General features: G+C 37.1%; 1 protein-coding gene across 1 annotated transcript; it reads right to left on the reverse strand.

The window, feature by feature from the left end:
* Positions 1 to 10,559: 10,559 nt before the first annotated feature.
* Positions 10,560 to 20,833, reverse strand: LOC116263708 (delta(14)-sterol reductase). Its single transcript, XM_031643443.2, has 13 exons — positions 20,527 to 20,833; positions 20,313 to 20,430; positions 19,907 to 19,977; positions 18,701 to 18,757; positions 17,081 to 17,172; positions 16,143 to 16,190; positions 15,126 to 15,246; positions 14,992 to 15,038; positions 13,557 to 13,638; positions 12,146 to 12,222; positions 11,895 to 12,014; positions 10,938 to 11,012; positions 10,560 to 10,856 (listed from the first exon to the last, which is right to left on the reverse strand). Exons 1-13 carry the CDS (start codon positions 20,572 to 20,574, stop codon positions 10,703 to 10,705), a joined length of 1,110 nt encoding a protein of 369 aa, XP_031499303.1. The 5' UTR covers positions 20,575 to 20,833; the 3' UTR covers positions 10,560 to 10,702.
* Positions 20,834 to 21,677: the final 844 nt, after the last annotated feature.

The raw sequence follows: 21,677 nt of genomic DNA on the forward strand, positions 1-21,677 counted from the left end.
ATTTATAAAAAACATTAAATTTATGCTACATGTTAAAAACTATGAATTCTTGGTTTATCATTAATTTATTTTTAAAATAATTTAAAATACTTATTTTAAAATTAAAAAAGATAAAAAATATATATAAACATATGTTTTACTATCATTGTGCCTGGGTCAATAGCAAATCCCCATCCATCTTTTAAAAGGTTATAAAATAAGGTACCCAACTTTTTTTTTTCAAATTAGTGCTTCTTGATAAAAGAAAACATTAAAAATAAACATGCAAATGGGAAAATATCTCCTTTAAATAGAAGTTATCTCAAAAAATGCTTGTGGACGACAGCAAGGATGAAGTTACATTTTGCATCTTTTATATGCTTATTTTAGCATTTTTTTTTATTGAGAGGCAGCTGTTTGACAAATAAAGAATTTGGTGATGTGTTGCTTTTATTGTGCTTAACCAGCGACACAAAGACCCGTTAAAATAGGAAAATTTTATGTAGTAAATAGATAAAGAAGGAAATGATACTTTACCACAGTAAATAAATAATGAGTGGCGTGTTGTGGGGATTTGACGTTTGTCCTAACCTTCTATTTTCCTACGCTTAGTTTGGCATTATGTCAGTAAAAGACAAAAGAAGCAGATGGCCGTTGCTTTTCTAAAAGAAAAAACATGTTGCCTACGAAAAAGAGATAAATCACTACTACACACGCTAAAGATTTAAAATCTTTGCATATTTTGCAAGAAACTGTATATTTTGGTTTTGTATCATCATGAAATCATCCACATCATAATCCACATCATAATCTGTGGCTCTGAGATTTCCTTTTAACAAGTTAGTATACATATTAAGAGGTTGTTTGGCAACAGGAACATTTTATAAGTATCTTATGAATCTGCTTCAAAGATTGGGCTAGATACGTGGAACATTTGTTCTATAGTATTCCAACATTACTAAATCTATCCAAATTTGTTGCAGAAGATTCATAAGACACTCGTAAAGTGTCATTGCTGCCGAACAATCCTTAATGAAGGTTTTTTTATTCATTAATTTTTTAGAAAAAATAAAGAAAAACACCAATTTGCTTAATGAGCCGCAAAAAGTTGGGAAGGCAGAAAGAAATTTTAAGTGCATAAAAATTAATTCCTAAAAAGTCTAACTTTATCTTCTTGATTACTTATTATCATAGTCATGTACCTGAAGAAAATTCCTTATGCGGTGTTCTGTATGTGCTAACTCAGACAAGTGCACATGTTGTTGCCCAAGACCCAAAAAAGACGCAACTTCAATCGATAAATATAGCCAACTTCAGCATCAATGTGACCGTTCAACGAAAAAAAAAAAAAGGGAAGAATTTGTTCATTTTTTCCAGACAAGTCAAGGGTGACAGAAAACAAAAACGGTTTTCTGCCACAACCGGTTCACATATCCACCCACGGATTGAGATATAAATGGGACTCCAAAAGAATAACTTTAGGTAATAATCAATTTGGATTCCACCTACTAAAGAAATTTATGTTTGTCACGTAAGGTACGACCATGAAAAGAAAAATAAGTTTCAATTAATGTCGCGGAATATTTCTCTACTAGGAAATGTGGAGTAATGTACATAGTTTTAGTAAAGATGCGTGTAAAAATCTTCCCTGGTTGCTAACTTTAGAATTCTGATGAGATCTGCTGGTAAGTTACTAACTGGGGAGAAGAACAAGTTTCCACCACTTAATGATGTGATGTGCAGAAAAGAACTAAAAAGAAGCCCCATCAACTCAAAGAGAATATTCTAATTCTAATTGATATGTGTAGCTAGAAGATACAAGCAAAGAATCTCTTAATCAGCCACTTCTAAGATTGCTTGTGAGATCTCCAAAATTCTCCAAACAATTATATTGAAACGCCACTTGTGACAGATGTTAAGCTCCCTACCTCCATCCATCCGGGGAGTTCTCAAAACACCAAATCTCGAAACGATATATTTCCAATATGGTCGAAAGTTTCAGCTTCCAATATGCAAAAGGAAGATCGGGGTGCAAAAGAAGTAGACGTCCGCTTTCTCGGATGTTCACATACATATTCAAACATGAACGAAGAAAAGTAATCTGAATCCGATGCTTTAAATTTACAACTGAATATGAATCTGTCTTTCAAGCAGAAGCCGAACTGCATTACGAGAACATGTTAAGGACCAACGTTCAAAATGGATGAATATTAAATATAGGATATTTGTTTAGTCTAAATCACATCAAAATTTTAATATCAGTGTATATAGAAAGAAATGCATTGTGATAAGTTCGAATTTGAATTGACCCACATATGATGTGAACCTGTTGTATATTCAGACTGCATATTGGTTGTCGAATTTGTGCAGGTTCTAATACGTATATATATATATATATATATATATATATATATATATATATATATATATATATATATATATATATATATATGTGTGTGTGTGTGTGTGTGTGTGTGTGTGTGGCAATGGAAAAAAAATCATGGGTATAGATCCAAACTGTAATATGTTCAGATTTACATCGTGAACGAATTCATCGGCATGGGAAATAGGGCTAAATTAGCGTCACTAATAGCGGCTATTTTGTTCATTTCATCTTATCAGTAATGTCTATTTTTACGGACGCTTTTACATCTCATCAATGAATGCATCAGCGACATTTACTACACTGATGTTTTGTTTGGCGTCAATAGCAACGTCAAAAAATTTTTGCTGACATTTTTTTCGCATAAAAAAAGACTTCTATCTATGTTGTAATATGAATCCGATTGAAAGTCATTTCTTGGATCCAAGTCTGATCTAATTTTTTAAAACTTGGATGTTAAATTTTTTTCACGCCAGGTTTTTATGAAGCCACTAAGATGTCCAAAGCAAATTAGGATTTTTTTTTTCTTCATACCCGATTATTACGAAGTAATATTTTGCCGGATGTCGGATCAAAATTAGAGTTATTGACATTCCTACAAAGAATTTATATTAATTTGAGCCTTTTCATAATAGGAATCTACCAAAATTTTTTGGATCAACAACACGAGGCCTAAGCCAAATATGATCTTTCCTGCTGGATACCTCCAACATGGACACGGAACATGGACGGAACCAGAAACTTTTCATGAGGAGAGGGCCAAGGCCCCTGCCAGCCCCTGACCTCCAGCGATCCCCAGATACCCAAAGTTCGAATTACACCAGCACAATGGCATGTATATGATCAGAAACAAGAGAGAGAGAGACAAATAGAGAGAGAGAGAGAGAGACCCCATCCACTTAGCCACCTAGAGGCACCCCTTACCCTAAGCCAACAGCTCTCAAATACCATAAGGAGAATTTAAACTCAAATTCTCACAAAGAGAGAGATTGAACAAAATATTCTGCGTACTTGGAGTGAAGAACATTTTTCCTTCAAATGCAAAACTGAAGTCAACTTGGAAGCTTGTAAGAAGAAAATTAAGAAAAAGGATCTCATCCACCAATAGTATGCAGGAATTTAAAACGAAACAGGTTAAAACGGAAGAGATTGTAAGCATACTATAGAAAGAGGCTCGACAGAAATCTCTCAGGTTGGATGGAAGCACTTTCTGAGCTCATTTTCAAAGACCAATCTGATCATTTTAATTAGTAAGTGCACACTTTTCATCGAGGCAGTAATGGCGTAAAATTGGGGAAGATGCATTACTGTGTTGGCAAAGGAGTTGAGGGAAATTTACTGCATGGCGGTGTTTCATGAATCTACTTTAATATTTGGAATAAATTTATAAAACACTAACATGACGTTCTTTTAAGTCTTATGTATGGTAAGATTTCATGGACAAAATAAGAGGAAGCCGACATTGAAACATGAGCTCTTAGCAAATCGTCAGCTACATTGGGCAACGCCTTCAAGGTAATATACTTGTCCAATCTAATAATAGATGATGATGAAAGTTTTGGTTTCTACACTTCATGGTGGTCCGAATGAGAGGTTAACAAATCACTACCCAAGAAGAAGAAGAAAAAAAAGGCCTGAAAGCCTCTCATTCTCCCTACCTCTAGACTGCAAAGACATTAATAATAGTATTAGTACACCCTTAAGTTTAGGTATCGCATTCCACCACCTTAAAACATAGAGGCATAGTGCCCATATAAATTGAACGAGAGTCCTGAAATTTTATATGCTCTTACCCCAACCACCTAATGCTATGCTCCTTGACGTTTTGCTTCTAGACTTTCGAAAGTCACTTATCTAAAGTGGAAATTACAAACCAGTTTCAAGGAGTTGGATCCTCTAGACCGCTCTCTTTCTCTCTCTCTTCAGGAGCACCTTCTCATTGTGAGTTTGTGGCACGTCTTGTGCAAGGAAATGTTCACTTTGTTATTCGGCTATAGCGCCGTCCTTCGTCTACTACTGGGTGACTCTGCCACCCCGTCTATTTGCTCTCTCTCAATCCCTCTTATTATGTTTTATTGCGCTGCAAATTTATATATTTAATTCTTTTATTTTGGTTTTGGGGTTTGTTGTTAGGGGACTTCTTGTCCCCAAATTTTATTATATATACTTTCATTTTATCGGCTCTCTCTCTTTGTTTGAATTTCGTAATCCTAATTGTAGCACCTATTGATCTTGACAATGTTAATCCTACTACTACCATGGCCGCAGCACCTATTGATATTGATCTTGACAATGTTAATCCTACTACCATGGCCGCATAGTCACAAAGGTTGATTCTTGCATTCAAATGACCCTTTTACCTTTCGGCCTCCCAATTTTAAGAAGGCTCTGACGGTGAATTTATTGATATTAAACAGATGCTTCCTGACGACTGCCAAGATAAAGGCCCACGGATATTATTGCCTTTAAATTCACCTTACAACATGACTTACATTTAAAATCAAATAGGACAAGCTTTTGAAATAGTGGACATTAATAGTTTGGATTTATAAATAACTAAATTAGTTCTATGTCGCCATTAAGGACCCTATCGCCATGGCTTCTAAAGCCCGCGCATCCTGTAGTTATAACTGTTGTATATATAGATCAAATATCAAAATTTAAAAATGTGTAGATGCTTCATTTTGGAATACTTAAGAAGAGAATGAACTGAGCTGCTTGATTCCTTCTTCCTTCTACCTCCTGTTCTTGGAGTCTAAGATTGCTTTTAAGTTTTGAGTGGAATATGGTACACTTGTCAACTAAAGTGTTGTCATCTTACCGTTTAAGTCCAAATGAGTAAAGTTAAATGGAATCAAACTAAAAGCTGGACTTTCGTCAGTTTGCTAACTTGACGACCAGCTACACTACAACCCTTGAAGCTTTTTAAAAAACAACAATCACCCAAACATGCCTTAAGTGCCCTTTTAGTGTTAAAAGTGCTGCTACTTAAAAGGCTTTTTTTAATTTTTCTCATTTTTTTCTATTTTATATATATATATATATATATATATATTCACACACTTTGAAAGAGCTGAATGAACTGGAGTCTTTTTGTTTTATAGCACCATAAAAATCCACACGCTAACGGTTGATGGTGAAAGAACAAGTCAGCTAAAAAAACTGTAATTGGGAACTGCAAAGTGATCTTGTTCGTCCATTTTTGCCTTTTGTTCTTTTTTGGTGTCTCAAATCCCTCCATACATGTGCTGAACCTCCATTCTCTTGAAATGGAAGGGCAAAGGCCCCCACCAGCATCATACTTGTTCCTTCACAAGGTTGTTTTCTCAGCCACCGAGTGACATGATCACATGCATGCTATTCTCGTTTCTGTTGCTATTCTCTCCAATTCTTTCTATCCTGTCTTTTATGCAATATAACCAAAAAGAAAAAAAAAAAGTTTAGTTTGAAATTCCCAGTCCATATTTTGGGTTGCAATTCTTCTCAGGATACGATGGTTAATTAGCATAGCACATATTAATTGCATGAAATCATGGGTATTTATTCATATAAAATTTAAAATTAGTCTGTTACCTCTATGGCCAGATGTTTATTTTTTATGTTGTGTTGTTATAAGCCGTTACAAAGGATGCATTTGCCATCACAAATTTGAATGATGGAATGTACATTATGTGAGTGATACAAAATAAAAGACAATTGTTCGGTCATGGCAGATTTTAATTTTCCTATATATACATATATATATATACATGTGTGTATAAAAAAATGAGGGAATAGCACCGACATAGAGTGCCATCCAATTGAAAAATCGGACTCATTGCTCTTTGCAAACTTAAATTTTAGCAATGTTGTAAATATGAGTACACCTTAGCCTTAAGAGGATTTGGCACATTCACTCAAGGCAGCCTATTGCTAGCTTGAGCCACAACTTTACGATAATGTGGTGGGACCAATGTACTAGCTGATATGCATTGGGAATGTTGTATACTGAAAAGTATAAACACAATCCTAAAAGGTAGGAAGAATCATAACATCATAGAATCTTATAAAATATAGACACTGGTGAACCTTTGGTGGCCCTAGCCAACTGCTATATCAACTAAATTAACTTAGCACCAACTATAGTTTAACAAAATGAAAAAGGAAAATTTGCTTTATTTTTTTTGTAAAAAAAAAATAACCCATAAGAGACGATGTGTGTTGGCATTATTTTTTAAGTTTTAAACGCAAGTTTGATGACGAATATCTACTTCTGAAAATTTTATTTTAAGTTTTTTTTTTTTTTGAACGTTGAGACAAGGTTGGCAGTTTTTGGTGATGAGGAACCCGCAGTTGTCAGTGAGGGCATTCCATGGCCGACATGTGTCTTATAAAAAGATAATGAATCTGCCATAAGCTATTATTAGTATTAGTATTGGCATTATAATGAGGGTGGTTGGGTTTCCGAACCGTGGGAGTCACGTGGGACAAGATTCCCTCGCTGTAAAGTCCCCGCCCGACGACAAGCGCGAAAGCAAAGGCACCTCCTCAAGGACAATCCCTTTATTGCACCCACAGCGAATTCTGGAAAGCAGGAAAAGCCGCTCTGGTTTTGTCCCGCCATGATTCTTCGCAAACCCATCAAATCCCTGAATTCTTTTCACAGAACAACAACAATATATACATATATACAAGAGAGAGATGAAAGACGGGGGAACGGGACGCTGAGTATTTGTCTCTCTCTCTCGCCACTGCACATTGTTTTACTCGTCTTCATGCCCTCTGTGTTGTTCTTTAGCTACTCACTTGAGAGAGAGAGAGAGAGGACAGGGGTGGTAATGGGACCATCTAGAGATAGAAAGAGGAACCATTGTAGATAGCAGAGAGAAAGTGACAAAGTTGGGTCCATTTATATATATATATATATATATATGGAGAGAGAGAGAAAGAGAAAGGTGGGACAGTGGCCTTTAAAAGGGCAGTAGCTATCGAGGGTACGACCTGTCTCGATAACAAAGCTGGCCAACCGAAGCCGTGTTACGGTGGGCGCCGCAACTTTCAAAGGACGCGAGACCAGGATGACTACCAACCATGGTAGAGTGCAAAGGAATTCAGATTTCTTTCTTTTTTTTTGGACTACTTGCCTTCATCCAACTTCGATCATTCGGGTTTGACAAGAGAAGACCGAACCTGAATAGTTAGGTGGAGTTGCATTTTAAGATATTGCGTCTGAATCTAGTGGAGTTGCCCTCCCATCCTGAACTTGAGAACATTTGGTCAGTTGGATAGAGAAGGGACAGAAGAAGGTGCAACCAGTCACCTTACTTTGTAAGTCATCCGTGCTTGTGAAGGCACAAATGGAACTCAAATTCCTGGAGCAGGAGGGACACACTTGATATGTAGACTGTAGAGTGCAATCCGTTTTACCTAACTCGATCTTTAGTCCCATTTCTCCGCTGGTTGATCCGAGCTTGGCCCTTTTCCACCCTACTCTTGGGAACCTTATCCGCTTAACAGTCAAATGGTCATGAGAGTTGACATTAAAGTAAAGATCCAAGTGGGGTCCGAGCTGCTTGAACAAGTTCATCGGCATGGACCAACGGACCTTTGGCAATCTTCTCTGTCTAATTGATGAGAGAACATGTTCGGATTAGAAGCGGTGCCACTAAAGCACCCCATGAACTGTCAATCTCAATCGGCAATAGTACTAAGCCACGAACAGTGGACCTACTATGAGGTTGGTGCAACGGACAGAGCCGGAGCTAGTAGACAGTCAGTCTTTGTTTCGAATTATGAGGGCGCGGCAGCTTTCTGTGCTGCAAAGAGCATGGCACTAATATGCAAGTTCAAGAGAAAGGGTGGGGTTTCGGCCCTCTGCTTGCTTACCCAATTGACCTCTCAAACTATTTCCTCTTCAAAAAATGTCCTCTTACTCTTCACCTCTACATCCATCTTTTCTGGCAGCTTTAAGTCCTGCTGCATGTTATTGCGACTTGAAAGAACCTAGCTTTATTCGTTGATCAGATCAGGTTGGTGAGTTGCATCACGTCTGTATATTTTATCGGCCGCACTCTTTCTCTCCTCTTCTATTTATTAGGATGAGCTACCATTCACCATCTCCTTTTCTTTTTTATAACAGTCAGTTTGTGCACCTCGCTTGGTACCCTGCTTAAAACTTCTAATTGAAGGAGGTTAAGAATTCAATGTTGGAAGCGCACTGCTCAACAAAATTCCCAGAAAGCTCTAAACAATGCAACTTTGTCATCCAATAAATTGTGTGGCCAGACTCAAATGGTTTCTGAATCTTGTGCACAATCACCACATAATTGAAGGGGAAGAGCACGTAGTAAGTACTTGGTTAAACATCAACAGGAATTGGTGGCAGAACCAATCTTTTAACCTGATTAATTGATGAAGAAGGAAGAAGGTACTCGTCCTGGCTTTGGGACTTCAAACCTAAAACATGCTTCGGGAATATAAAGAATGAAAGCCAAAGGGCGCAAAAAGGACAGGTCTGACTGGAAATCGAGCAGTATCAAACCCGAGCCCAAATTGGCATTCAGGCTGAACCAGTAGCAGAGCCAGAAAAATTTTCTGGAAGGGCACTCATTCACAGATTTCTATATCCAAAGGGACATTACGTATATAATAGAACAAGATTTTGAAAATGTTAATATAAAAATAAAGAAACATTGAAGGCCAGCCCATGTGTGGCTCCGCCTCTGGGCTGAACCCATATGGTCTGTGTGGAACCAAATATGGTTTGTGAGTTTCGGGGCTGAGAACATCCACCCTGAATTCAAATTAAAATCTAAAATTTTCGATGTCAATACGTTTAAAGGAAAGATAGAAAGATTTACCCAGGCATGGGTGGGGTATGATCTATGTAGGTTTTGTAGAATATGGTTCTTGTTTTGACCTAAAAACCTAGGGCTAGTCCCAGTACTCAAAAGTATGGCTGGCCTCAAATCCACAAGTACGGTGCAAGTCCTGCCATTGACACCCTTGAATCTTTACGAGTAATGTATGCAGCAGGAACTTCACATTCAGACCTTTTTTTCAGGTTTAGATGCGTTTTTTACAACACCCAAAGAATTGATGGCATATAATAAGATATCAACTAAGGTAAAGCCTTTTTTTAATGAATAAATACAAAATAGTACTACACAACACGTCTGAGCACGCAATTTGAGATGTCTAATTCTATCTGTGACCTAAATTGTCAGATACCTACCAATTCAATGTTGGGATAACCACGACTTATTTTATCTTTTTTCTGCATTGAATATTTAACAGAGTTTTACCTAGAAATAGAGGGAGCTGGTCCAATTCTTTGGATTCAACTTGTGAAGATTGAGTCTCTCTCTAAATATATGTATGTGTTTGTGTGTGTGTGTGCTTCTTTTGCTGAAGAAACAGCTTTGACTAATGTTGGGAAATGTTTAATAACACTAAGACGTACGATGAATCTGCCAGTTGCTTGTAAGTCAATGATGAATTTGAAAAAAAAAAACGTCAACAAGACCAAATACTCAGTATTTTCAAACGTCAGCAGAATGAAGATAACACAGACTAATAATATGATTAGAACTTGTCATGGGTCATCTGATCGCAGGTGAAACTTATCCAGGACCGTTTCACTTGTATAGTTGATATTCTATATAGAGGTATGAGATTGAAAGTCTTTACTTATCGTCATTTGAGGTAAATTGGGATAAGGAAACAAGTTTAGGGTAATGTATTCATCGGTTAGATAGATCTTTAGACGTAGACAATTTTCTTGACCTTAACAGCATCCTTATGATGTCAGATTATTATCAAGACATTTAGAGTTTCTTAGATTGTATTCTGTCGACCTTTTCTTTGCACTGCTACAATTCTCTAATATACATGCCTATCTAGCTTTCCATGCAAAAAATCTTTATTGAGTTTTCCAAATTATGTGAAGCGCTACTATTGAAAGACAAGCATTTGATCTAGTGAATTGGATCAAGCAGGATACCTTGTGTCAAATCTACGCTTGGCTTGACCCGACTAACTCAATGTCCAGGAGGACTCAGACCCACTTTAAGTCAATTCCGATCTAGCATTAGAGTTCAGCTTATAATTCAAAGTTGTTGCTTCCTGCAGAAACATTCTGAAACAACAATTGAGAGCACAATGAAGTTGTGGACAAGGTTAATGAGAATTCAAGTAAAATATGGCTTGCCAGAGAGACTAAAGAAAAAGTTAGAATTCAAATAAAACTGTCTCCTGGTTGTCAACAGATTCAGTTTTGCTTGATTTGGGAGTATCTTGGTAGCCTCTTCTTCCTGAAAACAGTAAACAAAGACCAAGACAAGTAAAGCTTATCTGTCTTGTCTAATATACATATGGCAGTATTCGCCAAGGAACAAGCCTGCAGTATTCAACCCAGACTTCCTTATACTTCTGCCTGCACCTGGCTTCATCTCTTCTTTCCCTCCAAATCAGCAGAATTAGCAGATATATTGGATAAAAGTAAGGAACCACAGAACTGCAAGAAGTACAAGTGAAAACTAACAGTTATAACACACTTGCATTGTAATAAGGTACTGAAATATGGCATGTAGGATACCTAGCCCCACAAGGTAAACTGAATGATAAAGCTAGCAGCAAGTCCCCCAGGTAATTGCAGTGCCTGGCGATTCCCCTGCATCAAAAAAATAAATTCTATTTGCCACAAAGCTGTTCGGTATGTATAGATTACAAGAAAAGAATGCAAAGAAATAGAAGTATGCATGCTAATTAGGCAAACAGAGAAACCATACGAACATTGAATGTTGACAAAAGGATCACAAGTCACAACCTTTTACCATATTATTAAAAAAGATGAGATGTTTTTCGATTTATATTATTCTTTGAAAGCCGCACATGATTTCTGCACCCTTCACATGCAACTTCTCATGGACGACCATATTATTTATGTGGTGGACCTGAAGCTGGAGAGTATAACTCAAGAATCTTGGTTTTTTGCAAAAGACAAAGTGCCTTACTAGGCTATCTTCTCCAAGAACAGGCACGTGTTGCCGTTTGCTGACCAAAGAGAGAGAGAGAGAGAGCTCTAAGCATCTCATTCCAGCATCACCTTTGACATGAAAGTGTAAGGAAAAGTTCACTGCCAAATAAAGAATGCAAGTTGTTGAATATATGGCTTGGAGTCCAAGACAATTACCATTGTGGAATGCTGAATCATTTTGATGGTTCATGAGCTACAGAGTTTGACACAGTCATTTTGATGCATCGATCACCTACTAAACTCACTGTCTTCATGAACTGCCTATCTTTATCCCAATATAAACATTTGCTTTTGACTGACAACATTTTGAGATCAAATATGTTAGTCTTACCTTCGTCCACTCATATGTGATGTTTTTATTGATCAAAGTTTAGACTTTGCCTTGAAAGATAAGAACCAAGAGTTAAGCAAACCAAAACTTGAATTGATTATCAACTTTTTCTTGCATGATAGAACCACCTTCAGATCTATTCTAGATTTCTAGTATCTGTGTATGGCAGAAAGCAAGAACAATACCAATAGCCAGAAGCGAGCAACTTGCCACCAATAACTTTTGGAGGCTTCCCCCATATGTGAGCCTTTGGATCCTTTTTGAAAACATGCTTCTGCCCATTTGATCCCCTAAATACCTGATAACTGTAAAATCCATCACACCGTTCAGGAAAGCTAAATATATCAAAATGTGCAAAGTACATAGAAGCACATAATTGTACACAGATATTTTCAAAACAAGTAGATAACGCATGAAAATGGAGAGAGGCTATGACCCAATCACAAAAACCAAAGTGCTGGCAAGAGCTGCAGCCTTCGGCAGATCCACTTTGTTTTCCAAAAGCCACCAGCCCTATAGAATGGTGAAAATGCAGATCCGTTAAGTACATCAAGTGAAGGGAAAAAAAAAACATACTGTTGCAAGAGTAGCGGTTATGCAAGTGAACAAGAATTAAAGATCTAGAAGCAAAAATGTAACTTATGTAAGGCCGAACTCTCTGGTATATTCAACTGTGACAAATCTTTGTGACTCAATCAGCAAGGTTATAAATTACCAAGGGACAAGCGTGTTTCATATCTTTCCCAACACTAGCAAGGTTATAATTGCCCTCAACTAGCATTTTGTGTCAGTCTCGGGTGTGCACCTTGTTAAACCTAGCTAAACTCCACAAAGGCACTCAGTTGGTCATGACTGACTAGTTGACTTTTGCCTGGTCATCTATGCTTCATGAGCAAAGGCCAAGCTGTTAGTTTTCATTTAAGGAAGTGAGAAGAAAGGATAGATTCTCTGAAATACTCTCTCTCTCTTTTTGCTTCTCCTCTTCTTCCCAGAAATTGATTACACTGGGTTGTTTATTTTTTCTGCTTCTTGACTTGGTTACTGTTATGAATTCTTTCACTCCTAGCTTGCACGGCATAAGTCCTTCCCCAGCAAGGGCTTAGCAGCCTTTTTCCCACAACACAAACACAAGAGAACTAGGCACACTGAGATTCACCTCAAGAGAGGGCTTCCTTTTTTTCAATAAGGGAACAACTTACACTTAACCAACAACCTAGAAAGCAGAATGTACAAAAGGCATGGCACCTATCCTTAAATAGGTAGGCCCTCGAATGTCAAACTAACGAATCATGGGTGGCACCCATCTACCTACAATCAGGCAGTTGCCCCAAAATGTGCTGCGTTGGTGCCGTGTGCCTTGAACTGACAGTCAAGGCCACTCAAGGCTTACAGGCCTCCTGCACCAACAGTCCTAAATGTCCCTGTAAGGCTAAGTAATCTTACACATGTTCTTCAAATTGCTACAAGTTTACATCTCTTTCTCAGCTGTTTTCACCTTGGAGCTGGTCCCTCCACCTAACCAAAGACATGTGGTAGCAGCTTTACTATGACCCTTAAGCCAATAGTCCAAGATCTTCTCAATCTCCCTTCCACATTATACATTAATTTTGGAATCTGAGTCATCTGACTATACATTAATTTTGGGATCTGACCTAATTCATTTCTCTGGTAGTTATCTTATATCAGAAAGGTTTGCAGAAATAGAAAGTATATTTTATCCAATTTCAATTCAAAAATAAATTACATAGTCCCTACGCAGATAACATGAGGGTAAATATTTTTAAGAATATACTTGTAGAAACCAAATATGCAGATAATAAGGAAATCCCAGGAAGGTGATTGTATGCCTGTATACTGAAGGTGAATGGTATCCAAACTAGATCTCCAAAGACTAACATGAAGCCCAATCTTTCTGCAATGATGTCCCACCTACAAAAGATAATTATGTAAAACTATACCAAGTTAATAGTGCCAATGGAGAAACATGCCAATACACTGCAGAAACAGATGAAAATATATTAGAAAAGGAAAAGCTACAATGCTCTCTCTCTCTCTCTCTCAAACAAAGACATTAACACTTGGATGACTGTCAGCAGATGGCAGTTGCAAGTTGCCATGGCAACCACCAGCTGGATGAAAATGAGGATGAAGAGGATATCGCTCTCGCTCTCTCTCTCTCTCTCTCTCTCTCTCTCTCTCTACATATATATATATATATATATATATATACATAAAACAAAGACATGACATGCATCCACACTCAGATGCTGGTCAGCAGCTGGCAGTTGCAAATCACCATTGCTAACCACCAACTGCAAGATGAAAATGAAGGATTAAGAGGACAAAAGGGAAGAAGATAAGGGGGTGAAAGAACAGAAAAATAGAAGGGAAAAAGAAGTAGAAGATATGGAGAACACAGAGGACACCCCAATACCAGAATGCCCTCTGTTGACTAAACAAAATGGTCATTGAACAGCAGAAAACTGAGGCCAGTAAAGGAGGTATATTGATGTGTCAAACAAGTGACAGAAGACTGAGATATCTGTGCCAATCAGAACTATCATCTCTTGTAGCCGACTACTCTAGTCTTTAAAGTTTAACCACAATTTTATGCATATGTGCATCTGCATGTGATACGTGCCTGTTGCAATCGTAGGCATGAGCTATATCGACTTGATTTGCATATACAGGCAAACAAGATTTTGCTTGCACTCTTTCAGTTTTTAACACTTCATGCATCATGAGGATCAAGCTCTGGATCATGCTTTTCAGTTTAGCTTAGAGTATTATCAGTCACCACATTTTTGTGCACCGTGAACTGCAAAATTTTGAAAAACATGAAAAGTGCACTTGTAGGAATCACATGGTTCGGAACTCATGTCATACTAAAAGAGCATGTAAACAGAAATAGTTTAATTCACAAATACTGAAATAGTATGAAAAGGGAAACTTCTGCCAAATAGTTTGCATCTCCTAGAGTACCAAAAACTTTTTCATACACAAACACAACATACCGAAAGTAAGTGTGTTTTTGGCAATTGCAACAAAAATTTGAAGAGCATTGCAACTCAAATTAATATTGAAAGTTGTTCAGTCTTTCATAGAAACTTTATGAACATCACACCACAAATATTGTTTGTATAAAGATTATGTAGACCACATCAAGCACAGCCATGGACATTTTATGTTCTGTCAAAGAGCTATATGACATTAATTTCATACAATTACAGCCATAGAACAAAAGATATATAATAGTTTAGAGAAACAAAAACCATAACTTACGTGGAGGTCATGAACTCCTCATACCAGAAGTAATCCAAAACATACAACTGAAAAAGAAAAACAATCAAAAGTAAAAAATACATGCAAATATGGTACAATTCAATGAAGTTGACACTCAAGAAAATGAAGAATACCATGCTATATGTCTGGTAAAGGATCATTGGAAGGGATAATTTGCCATCTTTCACACTTTTTGCCAAAATAGACAGATTGATAAGAATCCATCCCATCATCCCAGCTCTAACAAAAAAGAATCTGCAAGCGACAAATAAGCTTTCGTATTTTGAGTGAGTTCTTCAAAAAAAGCAGACATTGTTGAAATATGTCATGGACTCATGATCAGAAAAAGTTTTAAGAACATGATGCAAGATCGATGCTTTAAGGGGCAAGCTTGCAGCATTCATGCTTATCCATTTGGACAATTTTGTAATACCAAGAAATACAATTGGATTTAAGTATTCTCTTGTTTATGGCAATTTTTTTCTCATGTATCTTCCAGAAAACTTTTTGTATTTTTCTGTTATAGCCATGTAAGAATTTTATACCATGTGTTTTTCAAATGGTTCAATGATCAGATGTGCCATCTCAACTTATAAAGAAAAAGACTTACCATGTAAAAGAAAAATCAGACAACTGTAAGTCCTGAATCTCATGTCCATAAATGAAATCTCTCCTATTTTCCAAAACAGTTTGGGACACACCTTTGTATAAAATCTTGACTAAGGACCATTTCCTTGCAACCTTGCAGAACTAGTTGTTTTGATGAATGTTATTCAAGGATGAAATTTTTATGAGGTTTAAGAAACAGCAAGGTTCATATATGACATATTTTTGTAGTGTTATTAACATACTCCAGCTAACCATATTTCAGTTGGATGTAACCATCAGGTAAACATACCTATGGCCTTTCCCTAATACTCTGCTACAAATGATAACAGGGAATGCAACGTTATTATATCAAGTGCCAAGAAAGAAGATACAAAGGTTCTACAGTTTTGGTTTCAGTCACAGACATTCGCAGACATTGCAATTTAACTTCTAATCAGATAATCCATGTCAATTGATAAAGACATTATGCTTTCAGATGTCATCAGGAAAAACTTCAAGGTCATAAAAGAAATTATGATGCAACACAAGAATGCTCGACGTACTTGAGGTCAACACCAAGGACGTCTGGATTTAACTGTACCCCGTACCACCTAAAACAATGAAATGCATTGCATGAGAGAGAAATTCCAAATGCTAGTCAAAATTCAGAATGGAATTTCATTTTTGAAAAGAAAAGGCTAAAGAACTTCAACCATGGACCAGGTTGAATATCAGCATGAAAAACTAATAATTGCATGAATTTAATCTACTTTTCTTTCTTTTTTTTTGCAGTCAATGTTGTCACAAGCACAAACAGTTTCAACTTTCAGGAGCTAAAAGACTTTAGACAACATAAGATGCCTCCTTGAAAAATACACTGATGGTCGTTGAGCCAATAATGGCAAAAATTTCACCTTGCATACAAGGAAATTATCATCATTTCACACTACGCTAGAAGTCTACTCTCCAAGGGTATGTACTTTATCATTCTTCTATATGAATGTAATATGAGTGCCGTTACCTTAATGCATGCTTTCTTCATTAGAGACATTGCTATAAATCTAAGGATTCTTATTGTGCCATCTGTAATTTAACCTTATAAGGATTAACATAACTAATTAAAGCTTATTCCATCAGCCATACATGTGAATAAGGCCAGACGTGATGGGAGGTCTTCTCCTTAGTGTTCTCAAGTTCTTCATTCTTGCTTCCTCACCCACTACATGAAGGTTTTGTAAAATGATTTGATCCAGCACAAATACCCACAACTCTGGCTAGTATCTAAGTGCTAGTTAAAGCCATAAAGGTCACTGAAAATTCGGTGCATATACATATCCATGGATCTCCACATGCAAGTACATGTTTGCTTGTGTCAGTCCGTCATATGTTACAAGAAGCAAGATGCTTAGCTGAAACCTTTTGTTAAAAATTTATTGGCAAGGTTAATTAATAAAAGTAATAAGATAATGAGACTTGATAAGTATATTTTCTTGTGAATTACCAGTCGTGAACAATATTTCCAGTAACATGTGCTTTTAAGGACGAGCTTTTATCTCCAGACCTGCAACCGATGGCATATAACATGAAGGACACCTGTGCTAAAAAAAGGGGAAGCGATAGTAAGATAAATTACATAATACATGCAAAGACAGAAAGGTTTGGCAGATATTGGTAAGTTAATAACTTAATATTTAACAACCATGTTATGCAATGTAGTACTTATATATATACATACACATTTGTATGTACACACATCATATATTCACATACAATTCAATAGATGTTCGTGTCTATGTAATATATCAATCATGGGGTTTTTACACAAAAGCTATTGCCTTATAAGGGATTTTGCAAGAACTTCCATCTTAAGGGCTTTGGCAGCTCATTATTTTGGTTCAGTTGGATCTTCATCAAACTCATCATGGTGAGACCATATACACAGTCTAAGAGAAGAGTAAACAGCTCGATTTGAATAAGCAGCGGACGTGGCTGGGGACAACACAAGACCAACTAAAATCTAGACATGAGCAAGTTGAAGAGAGATTTAACGGATGGCTTGTGGCTAGGTTCCAACCAAAATCTGCTGCATTAAGACCCAGCCAAATCTTTAGGAACAAAGAGAAGCCCTACAGAGGTAGCATGACTGACTACAATTAGCTTGGCTCTATATTTATAATGTGCATATCCTGGGCATGCAGGCATGTGCATGGGTTCGAGTCATCAGTTTGTACTGCTAAGATAAGGCCTAACTTGAAATATCAAGGCAAGGGCAATTTGTAACATAGGCCATAAGGTGAGATCAAGTTTTTGCAAATGAACTACCTTAACATATGAAGTTTTCAAGACATAGAATCCATGGCCCAGTCGACTAAGCAGTCACTGGTGTTCATTTCTTCTGCATTCCGAAGGATTGTTTACATGTTGTCAAGATGTTCAAAAGCCACTCCTCGTGCTACTGAAGTACATCTTTTCTAGAAGTCACTGACTCACTGTTGACACATGCAGTAAAATATGCAGGATATGAGTCATGGATAGCTTAGGTCCAAAGGTCAACTACAATAAAGCAGATCATAAAGTAGTTGATCTAGAAGGAAACTGGTATAGTTGGAATATGAGTTACAGGTGGTGGGCAAGTGCAACATGATAATACATGCCCACTAACTTAGGAAAAATACAATCGAACAACCAAACTTCAGAGAAAGAACTGGCCAAAAATTAAGTTGGCATGGAGGATGTCATTAGTTGTCTGAAATACTACTAACAAGTGAAAACATTTAAAAACAGAACTAATAATTTTAAAAACCAGGGATATTTATAGCATTGCTAATTAAGTGACAAGATTGTGATTTACATCTCATCCAACAAAGAAACTTCTAGTCATCCAGACAGGTATTGACATGCATGCACTAGAGTAACAAAGTTGCTTAAAAAATTGACAATTACATAAAGTGTTAAATTTTTCCCTTTTGTATGCCATCTCAATTAGCAAGTGTACAATTTAAATACAATTTACTCATTCTTCGTTTGGACCACAATAAGCTTAAAGGAAGGCACCATGGTACAGAAAGAAAAATCAGATACTTTCACGTAGATGCATGAATAAATACTAAAGTTAACTTACCAGTAAACTAAACAATAGAGTGGTTGAGAATAGTTGCGCTCCCAAGTCTGCTACGACCTGCACATCTTCCTTTTTTATCATTAAGACACAATAAATCCATGGGGAAACAACTATACTGTGTAATATTGAAATGCTAAATAATGGTAGCCTAATGAAATAAGATGGAACCTTCATCTTTATCAACCGTCTGCTTGTGAAGATAAAGGTGACAAGTAGCAAACAGAATCTATCATATGCTGGCAAAAGATTGGCATGTTGCTTTTTATAAATTTAGATGCCACCATGGGTTGCACATGGTAATGGAGCCACTAACATCCAGGATCTTGGATCAAATAAAAGATTTGAGTAACTATATTTTTCCTCTATCAATAAGGTCCAAGGATTCTTCAGAATAATGAGACAAGTAATTCAAGTCAACTTTTGGTCACATAAGTGGACAGAAACAGTGATAGTAGTAGGCATATGTAAGTCAAGATAATCCGCAAGGAAATCCAATTCTATCAAATCCAGAAGACTGTCTAAGCAGATGGTAACAAGGTTGACAATATTCTGCGGAATAGCAGTTTATGTATACCAAGACACAAACATGATTGACGAAGCAGATTATCATCCTAGATATCAGCAACTTGGTTTTATAGCTAAGGAGATGAGTTCAGTATATTGAGACGATCTAGATAAAAAATGCACATATGAAACTGGCTTAACAAAACTTTATTTCTAGTTTTTGCTAGTATGTTGCAGTCTGAGTTCATCTAACAATCTGTGCTTGATTTTGTTACTGGTCTTCTCTTTATTTGCAATTTACTCTGTTAAAATTTGGTTGAGAACTTTAGGGATCGATTCAGAAAGAGTATCTTAAGCCGATCTTTAATAAGTTACAAGCTTCCAAAATCAACTTCAGGAATTCGGCTAAACAAAGTTCACCAAGTGAGAATAATCGTGAAAAGCAGACATGCACATAATTTTTTCTTTATGACACACTCGACACAAGCGAGACCTGTCTATGTTTCTATGTAACCAGATTTACTCAAGTTGAGAGTAAAACAGTCACAAAGAACGGTTCATCGTGCAAATAAATGAATTGTTTAAGAACCTAACTTCGAGAAACTGCAAAAAATGAAGAAAACTTATGAATAAACAGTAAAAATTAAACCAATGGAAAGTATATATAAAGCTACAGCCACGATTGGAAACGTGTGAACATACCGTAGGTAACATCATGTTCATGCCAACACCGATCCCCGAAAGAGTAATAAGCAGCAAAAGTGAGAGAAGTCCTGCCATGAAAATAACAAGTTAAGTCCAACATGACCACTGAACAATTAGAATGAGCAAGTAAGAACAATAATAGTTCGTATCAAATACTAATAATGCATGTGCAGGCACATAAAAAGAACCATCAAGTGAAGCATTCCGTCGTCAGCTTCAACCAAAAGTTAAACCAAAATCCCTGTTTACAAAAACTCCGTGAACGAGATCTCCGCCGTTAAAGGAGAACATCCAAGTCCCAAGAAAAGGAAAATAGACGAATCAGGAGAAGATGAAGATGAAGAAGAACGTGAAACGAGAGAGTATAAGAAGCAGAAGAGCATTCTCCCGTTTTCACTCTTACCATTGCATCTATAGTGAAGGCGCGTTCCGTCCGATAAAACCGCTCCAGGGACGAGCTTTCCCGGAAGAATACTTCCGGCGATCACCAGATACCCGAAGTACGAAGTCAGCACAATGGCCTGTTTTGATTAGAAACAACGGAGGAACCATCGTTAGAGAATTTAGACTCAAACTTCACGAAATGAGAGCGAGATTGAGCAAAATTTCTTGCTCACCCCACTCCAAGATGGCAGGACCATGACCGAAGAGAGCGAAGAAAGCATCTCCTCTCCCTCTCCCCCACTTCTTTCCCTGTTTCCCTGTTCTTTGGATATGGCAGCCCACTGGCCTGCTCAATGTAAGCTCCGTCTGCTCACATCGGCTGGCGAGAGGTGAAGAGCATTCCGATACGGTTGATGGATGGAATCGGTTACCCTCCCGTCCACGTCCGTCCAGAAGAAACTGCCTGCCGTCCACGTGATTCCGTGATACTAAATTCGCCCACCTCGCAGAGAGAGAGAGAGAGAGAAACCTGGTGGAATTTGGAAATGACAGTTGATAATAGCACAGTGAAGCAAACTTCTTTATAGATAGTTGAACCAACTTGAACTTATATTTGACTCAAAATTTTTGCATGATTTGAAGGAAAAGAAAGATCTGATTCTTAATAAAGGAAGGGAAACTCCTCTCCCTCTCCCAGTTGATTTGAATATAAATATACTCAAAATCAACCGCATGTTGATTTTTTTAATGAGTTGGATCCTATTATTTGGCTAAAAGAAGTCTTCACCCATCCCTCAGGTCATCGAGCATATATTTTTCATGTGTTCGAGTGATGATACTTTTGTTATGATTCAACTTGCATATCAATACCTCTTTTTTTTAGAGTACAATGAATTGAAGTCGTGCAAACTCTAAATGATATTGGTCATCTACTAGCCTTCGCCTTGATCATTGCACCCATAATTGCTCCTAATTGTTGTAGTCCAAAGTTCAAATTGCATTTTATTGATTTCAACATGATAATGGTTTGTAGGCTTAGACAAGCCCAAATGTCAATTGATCTTGACTTCCTTGTTGAGGGGAGAAACTCATTTAAGTCACTTGGTAATTTGAGTAGGTTGGGATAATTTCAATGCCATTGTTTAGGTTGTTCTAATCAAATTTGATGATCTAGGTTTGTTTTCCATGTTTGATTTGATAAAGACGTGCTTCTTAATAGTAAAATATCAAGTTGGCTTTCACAATTGCAGAGAGATTTGAACTAGCGACTTGTTGTTTGTATAAATCCTTAACTCAACCGGTTGTGCTACATCCCTTGAAGTTGAATAGCTGATCATAACTAACTTATGAGGCCGAAATCCTCCAGCTTTTCTAAGCATCGGAT

The sequence above is a fragment of the Nymphaea colorata genome, chromosome 11 (genome assembly GCF_008831285.2).
Source record: "Nymphaea colorata isolate Beijing-Zhang1983 chromosome 11, ASM883128v2, whole genome shotgun sequence".
Lineage (NCBI taxonomy): Eukaryota > Viridiplantae > Streptophyta > Magnoliopsida > Nymphaeales > Nymphaeaceae > Nymphaea > Nymphaea colorata.

What these genes read in the sequence shown, in the direction of transcription:
- LOC116263708 (XM_031643443.2), bottom strand. Translation starts at nt 20,574, where the DNA reads ATGCTTTCTTCGCTCTCTTCGGTCATGGTCCTGCCATCTTGGAGTGGG. An exon ending in TGAACATGATGTTACCTACG is followed by an intron (nt 18,758 to 19,906) that starts GTATGTTCACAC and finishes GAAGATGTGCAG; the next exon opens with GTCGTAGCAGACTTGGGAGC. An exon ending in TTGCTCGCTTCTGGCTATTG is followed by an intron (nt 11,013 to 11,894) that starts GTATTGTTCTTG and finishes TTTTTGATGCAG; the next exon opens with GGGAATCGCCAGGCACTGCA.